This window comes from Alnus glutinosa, chromosome 13 (assembly GCF_958979055.1).
Source record: "Alnus glutinosa chromosome 13, dhAlnGlut1.1, whole genome shotgun sequence".
In the NCBI taxonomy this organism is placed as follows: domain Eukaryota; kingdom Viridiplantae; phylum Streptophyta; class Magnoliopsida; order Fagales; family Betulaceae; genus Alnus; species Alnus glutinosa.
The window spans coordinates 20,938,193-20,944,764 of NC_084898.1; the positions used below are offsets into that span (position 1 = coordinate 20,938,193).

At 34.3% G+C, this 6,572-nt stretch overlaps 1 protein-coding gene across 1 annotated transcript; it reads right to left on the bottom strand.

The window, feature by feature from the left end:
* Positions 1–2,629: 2,629 nt before the first annotated feature.
* Positions 2,630–5,781, bottom strand: LOC133854309 (bifunctional pinoresinol-lariciresinol reductase 2-like). The gene is made up of 4 exons (XM_062290444.1): positions 5,413–5,781; positions 5,004–5,244; positions 4,009–4,212; positions 2,630–3,030 (listed from the first exon to the last, which is right to left on the bottom strand). Exons 1-4 carry the CDS (start codon positions 5,740–5,742, stop codon positions 2,867–2,869), a joined length of 939 nt encoding a protein of 312 aa, XP_062146428.1. The 5' UTR covers positions 5,743–5,781; the 3' UTR covers positions 2,630–2,866.
* Positions 5,782–6,572: the final 791 nt, after the last annotated feature.

Below are 6,572 nucleotides of genomic sequence, written 5' to 3' on the forward strand. Positions count from 1 at the left end.
ATTTACATTTTCCTTCTTAAATTTAAAAACTCTCAATTTAGTGTATTCATCTTTTAATTTTATTCATTTGTTAGAATTTTTCGTAAATCCTAACGAAAGGGTGTCAAAATTTCCAAAATACCCCTAAATTTATTTTAAGAAAAAAAAAAATTATAAGAATTTAAGTGTTGATTAGTTTTAACAAAATTTAAGAAAATACCCACACCAAAATCTTTGAAAGTTTTTTTTTCTTTTTATTTTTCATTTAAAAAATTATATTTTGAAAATTTTAACATGATTTAACAAAATATCCTAACAGATGTGAGAAACGGAAAAGAAAACAAAAGCATCCTAATTCGTTTTCTTTCTAGAGAGAGAGGGTCTCATTTCTTTTCTAGAGAGAGAAAGTTAGAGTTTGAGGTTTTTGTGCCGGGGGAAGGTGGCTTCATGCCACGCTCCTCCCGGAGGTGCTTCTCCTAGCCTTTCGAAGGCTAGGGTGGTTTTTTTGGCCCTCTCTGGTGTGAACTAGCGGAGGCTAGTTGTCTCCCAGCCTTTAGGGCTGTGGAGTTTTGTTTCTCTGTGGCTTGTGTCGGTGGTGGTTGCTTTCTCTTAGCTTTTAGAGCTATGGAGTTTCTTTCTTCCTTTTCTATTGTTTTTTTTTTTTTTTTTTTTTTTTTTTTTTTTTTTTTTTTTTTTTTTTTTCTTCTGGCAGAAGCTGCACTAGCAGTTGGTGGAGGGAGTTGCCGTTCGCAGTGTCTCCGGCGAAGGTTTGTCTAGCCGTACAAAAGTTGGGGATATCTTTGGAGCTAGATCTATGGCCTTCGGCTGGTTTTCTCTTGACACGCGCTCTTCCGTGGTGGTCGTCGGCTTCTTCCGGTCCGGTTGTGTCAAGCGACGACCGTGGTGGTCCCTCCTGCTCGGCGTGTGGCCAGTACGTGCTAGGGAGTTTTCTCCAGTTTCTAGCGCGTAAGGGCCACAACCTGTCGTGTCCGACGGTGGTTGGTGTTGATCAGTTGTCATCCACTGCTGGAGGGCTTCTGAAGATGGCGCATGCCTTGCATGCGCCGATTCCAATGACGATGAATCCTGACGCTGGTTATTTTGTGGTTTTCTGGCAAATTCTTGTTTTTCTTTTTGTACAATCTTGTCTTTGTTTACAGTTTACCTTTGTAATGGACTCTAAATTACGTGAGCATTTTAGGTGGCTTGTAAGCTAGACTTAGTCCTCTCACTTTAGTTGAGATGTGCTTCAGTGTTAAGAGATGACTCAATTGTATGTTCATGTAATTTTAGTTTGTTGCTTAGGTAGCTGCTTTAAGTTAGGTTTATTCCTAACTTAGTGATTAGGGATTCTGTATCTCTATTCATTACCTTGGGCCTACGGGCATGTCTGTAGCTTTCGAGCTGGATGTTTGCCTTCGGGATATTGTATTTGCCTTCGGGCTTAGTATTTATGGAAGTTCCAGTTTCGTTCCAAAAAATAAAAAATAAATAAAAATATCCAAACAGATGCGTGAAATTGCAAAAAAAAATTAAAAGATTGATAACTAAATTGAGGATTTTTAAAGTTTAGAGGGTAAATGCAAAAGCGGTTACAATTCAAGGGAATTAAATGAAGTTTACTTACTTTATATATATATATGTGTGTGTGTGTGTGTGTGTGTAGAGTAAGTAAACTTCATATGAATTCTAAATTTATTCAGAATCCAAAAAACTGAATCATTCTCAAACGTGAGTTTAGTCATATTAATTTTATAATAGGAGCTCAATTTCATAATAGAATAATCAATTTCAAGAAATCACAACCGGGCCAACAAAATCCCTAATTCATGTGGACCCAAAACACCTCACTTCAATTTTTCTTCAAATCAACCTAATACTATTGAAATGAAGTTAATTAATACTTAATAGCATTAACACAATATCCCTTATATATATATATATATAGCATTAACACAATAGAGATCAATTCGGAAAACATACCCAAAGAGGTTCAATTTATGAGAAAAACAAAAAACAAAAAAAAACCCTATAATCTAAGCTACTTGCGTTCGGGTTGGATCAACATCGACCTCCTATTATGATTTTATAAGAGCCCCACATGATTTAAGTACAATTTCCTTGCAAGTTGATTTTTAAGGGCGAGTTCTACCCAAGGTTTATATAATTTGGTATGTACCACGTTGAGCATGGAATCATACACAACTCGTCAAGTATGTGATCGAATAGATTGCAGCTTTGTGGTCAAGTCACGAAAATGGCGACCTATAGCATGAATTAAAATGCATTTGGTAAGTCATTGAATACTGATAGATGAGTGAAGTTGCCAAAGGCCCAAAATAAAATAAAATAAATAATAATAATAAAATGCTACTATCGGGTCAGTATCGATAACGGGGGCAATCGCGGACGTCAGTTGCAGAGCGTGGTAATATGTTACAATCCTTAATTATCTTCTCATATGACTTAAGTACAATATTAACCATATGTATAGAAGCTCTTAGCTGGAAATGACCCAAATTGACTCCAAGTCTTAGCAGTAATTTTGGTCATCTGAGTAATGCAAGAGTTTGCTAAAAAGAAAAAGAGTAATCTACGAGTTTAATTAGTTATGAAGTGATGAGAGAGAGAGAGAGAGAGAGAGAGAGTTAACTGAAAAGGATGTGATTTTTCCAAAGCATACATAGAATCAGAGTTTACAATTCAGTCAACACAAGTATTACATAATGATCATCGTGCCCAAGATTATGCATTGAACCAAAGATCACTTATTAATTGTTTTTCACAGAAATATATAGAAGTTGTCCAACCAATATATATATATATATACATAATGATCAACCAAAGATCACTTATTGGATTAACGTACAATTAATATTTACTTAAATTATAAGTAACGTTTCATGTAGTCGTGGACAGAAGTGTAGTCAATCTCTGGATAAAGCTCAGAGGCTTCTCCTGCATCCTTTCCAATCTCGAAATTTGTAAGACATCCCTCGTAACAAACATGATAGTAATGTATTAATCCAACTTGCTCCGCGTACTCTAGTCCTTAATTGCATAAATTTATCAAACATGAAGAAAATCAGGAAATTAATTAACTTAATTCAAAGAAAAAAAAAATTCATCAATTATAAATTAATATTGTTTAATATTAATGCATTAATATTGTTACTTCTTTTAATGATCTAGATTCATATATTTTTGACATTGATTATATCAACACTACAATTAACTTCTATATATATAGATGTAACAATTGGTATCATATTAATGATGAGAGAATTAAACCCATTAACAACCTTAATTTTGTAATTTATATGCATGAAAGAAATTCATAATTAATTAGCATATAATTGTCACAGTTTTGCTCATATTAATCTTTGCCTTTTATCTTTATTAATGTATTAGAATTTTTAATATACACCTGTACGTCATAGATCAATCGAATTATATGTCAAGAGGATAAAGCATACTCGCTACAACTTGAAACTATAAAAGAATGAAAAATGTATTAATTTTTTGATAGTTTACTTTTGTGACTATTTGGTGATGCAATTAGAATTAAATTAAAAATATCATTTTACTTAATTCATGTCATTAAACTAGAGTATTTAATTACAATTTTTTTAAAAAAAATTACTGTGTTACAGGATTACTATAAGAGAAAATTTAAATATAAATGTAAATAAATGATCTAAATATATTGCCTTTTAATTTAATTATCTTAATTTTTCACCTGGATATGTATAAAATATATAACTTTCTTATTATTCTCTCTCTTTTTTTCTTTTTCTTTTTTTAAGATTAAGCTGAAAATTTCATCAGCCATGACAACATATATATTAATTTTGATTATAGATTAAATTAAATAACATTAATTTCATGAAGGAGCCGAATGTCTCAAATCCTTGGTGAGAATAAAGTCTGAATAAACTCCTAAATTTTAAATTAGTTTTTTCTGAGCTATTTTTTACTGATGAAACCAGTATTACAAAATTAATTAAAAAAGGTACCAATTAATCTCACCTTTTATGGAAGCTAGAAAATCTTCCTCGGATATGGAAGACTTGTGCAACTCTTGGCCAATAAGCTTCTCCCAAATCTCCACGACTTCTCTTTGAGATAAAATGTTTTTGGGGGGCCTAATATACACTGTCTTGTTAAGAGTTCGAGGATCATCTATGGTTTTGATAGTGTACATGGCTATGTCATCTTCATCAACATAAATTGCTGCCACATTAAGACAAGTAATTTTATATTATTCATATATAAATATACAGGTAAATGAAACAAAAATATTAATGATTAATATTTAAAGTTAGATATTAATAAAATGATTAAATTTATTATTTCATAACAACTTAAGCTTTTGAGATAATCGGTGATTTAGGGTTCGTTTGAGTTTGCGATTTAAAAATAGCGATTTGAAAAAATGATTTTTAAAAACGCATTTAAGTGTTTTGCAAAATCGCAATTTGACCTTTAAAATCGTAGGTTAGCCTTTAAAAAATTCGGTGTTTTTTTTTTTTTTTTAAAAAAAAAGAGTTACTTGCGATTTGAAAAAGCAGTTTTCTGCGTTTTTAAATTTCAATTTTTTAAAAACGCAATTTACAAACGGTTCATTTTCTGCGACTTAGTTTAAAATCGCACTTTTTATTTACGAAATTGCAATCCCAAACAACCCCTCAATGTGCATGGTATCAGAGTCAGTATTCGAATACAGTTCCCATTTGAATATGTTACATATACTACATATTGGCGGGCCTTACTTGTTGAAAACAAACGTTAAAATAGCAATTAAATCAAGGAAAATGCTATTTTTACAACACAAACACAATATGGGCACGATACCCCCTCACACGAGGTGGGGCTGGTGTGTGAGCCCCACCCAATATGAAGGGGTGTTGTGCCATGTTGTGGGGCAGTGGAAGTGTAGTGCATCGATTAATCATTCTCGCCGGCTTAAACTTTTTGAAATAATTCCACCGGGACTTTAAGCGGTTTTGATGGAAGTACCGTACCTTTGGTGTTGCCGTCTCCGAACAAGACCACAGAATCCCTGGAAGGAAGGATATAACCGGGCTGGCACAGACCGCCAAGAAAGTAACCGGCAAAACAGTTTGCAGAAACATATGTAAAAGGTATCTTAGCGTCTTGGATGGCTTTCCTTACTACCATTTTGTCGTCAAATGTCACTCTTCCTGGTTCTAATGCATTTGGCATTCTCGCCGGATCGGTGCCGAACTCAGACGGCAAAAATCTCTGTCAATATATATATATATATACTAATTCTTATTGTAAAAGGAAATAAATAGATACAAAGAATAACAAAACATGCCTAGCTAGAAAAACATAGATTTACAGAAATGAATTGACTTTTCCTGATCTACAACAAAAGAATAGAACAAATCTATATATATATATATATACCTTAACATTACCAGCCTCTTTGATGGCATCAACAAGCTTAAGCTGAAGGAGAATTTGGTGGGTGCGGATGTGGACGCCGGAGATTGCACAGATAACAACGTCAACTAACTTGACGGCGTTGACAAGGCTCTGGTGGTCGGTAAAGGAACCGGAAACAAGATGAGCTCCTTGCTTCTTGAAAGACAAAAGCATTTGAACTTTTTCAATGTCGACACCAATCTCAGGCCTTTGAAGGACGTATGTCTCATGTCCTTGATCTAAACTTGCCTTCACCAACCTCTTACCAAGATACCCAGTTCCCCCTACAATCAGCACTCTACTCTTTTCCATCTCTCTCTCTCTCTCTCTCTCTCTCTCTCTCCTGATCTCCGGCCATGGCTATAGCTTTATATATATATATAGTAAATTAATGATTGTGGGCTTGTGGCTTTGGAGTGCGGCTAGCTTGTTGCTTTGTCTTCAAAACTAATTAAGCTACCCTTTATCTTTGTTCGTTTTTTTTTTATTTTTTATTTTTTTTTTATTTTTTTTTATTTTTTCAGATTTTAGTTATATATATATATATATATGGATCGATCCAACAAGAACTTGGTCACTGCTTAATTTTTTTTTTTTTTTTAATGTCATCATTTCATTAATAATCTCAAAGGTTAACATAGTTACAATCAAATTACCAATACAGAGACACAGAAAACAAGTACTCCACTACAGTTACCCTAAAACTCAAAACATATTGATAGTTGCTACAAATAAACCTAGCCAACAGAAATGTGTTTTTACGTTGACATATGAACCTCTACTTACACTATAAAGTCGGTCAAAATCTGTGCTTAAACGCAATGACCAGGCTAAATCTAACCCAGAGCAGACTACCAAATACAAGCTGAAAAACATCTAATACAGACTCTGCGGTTGGAAGGAGCATCACTGAGAACGGCGCGTGTAGCACACGCGCCACCGACGGAAGATCCCCTGCAGTAGTCAAGCACCAGAAACCTTCGAGCGCCACCAAACAGGGCAAAATGTACGAAATGTGGCCATCACGCGCGACTCAAGATGTGAAGAACACCCTGGCGCGTGATGACCACGCACCGATCACCGATGAGCTTTCCGACCGAAGGAGGCAGCGACTGAACCAGAGGACGGTGACGAGCAAGGTT

Excerpts from the sequence above, each read along its gene's own strand:
- LOC133854309 (XM_062290444.1), bottom strand. The coding sequence starts at position 5,742 with ATGGAAAAGAGTAGAGTGCTGATTGTAGGGGGAACTGGGTATCTTGGT. Across the intron at positions 5,245-5,412 it reads AAGAGGCTGGTAATGTTAAG|AGATTTTTGCCGTCTGAGTT; the intron begins GTATATATATAT and ends ATATATTGACAG. Across the intron at positions 4,213-5,003 it reads CGGAGACGGCAACACCAAAG|CAATTTATGTTGATGAAGAT; the intron begins GTACGGTACTTC and ends TTAATGTGGCAG.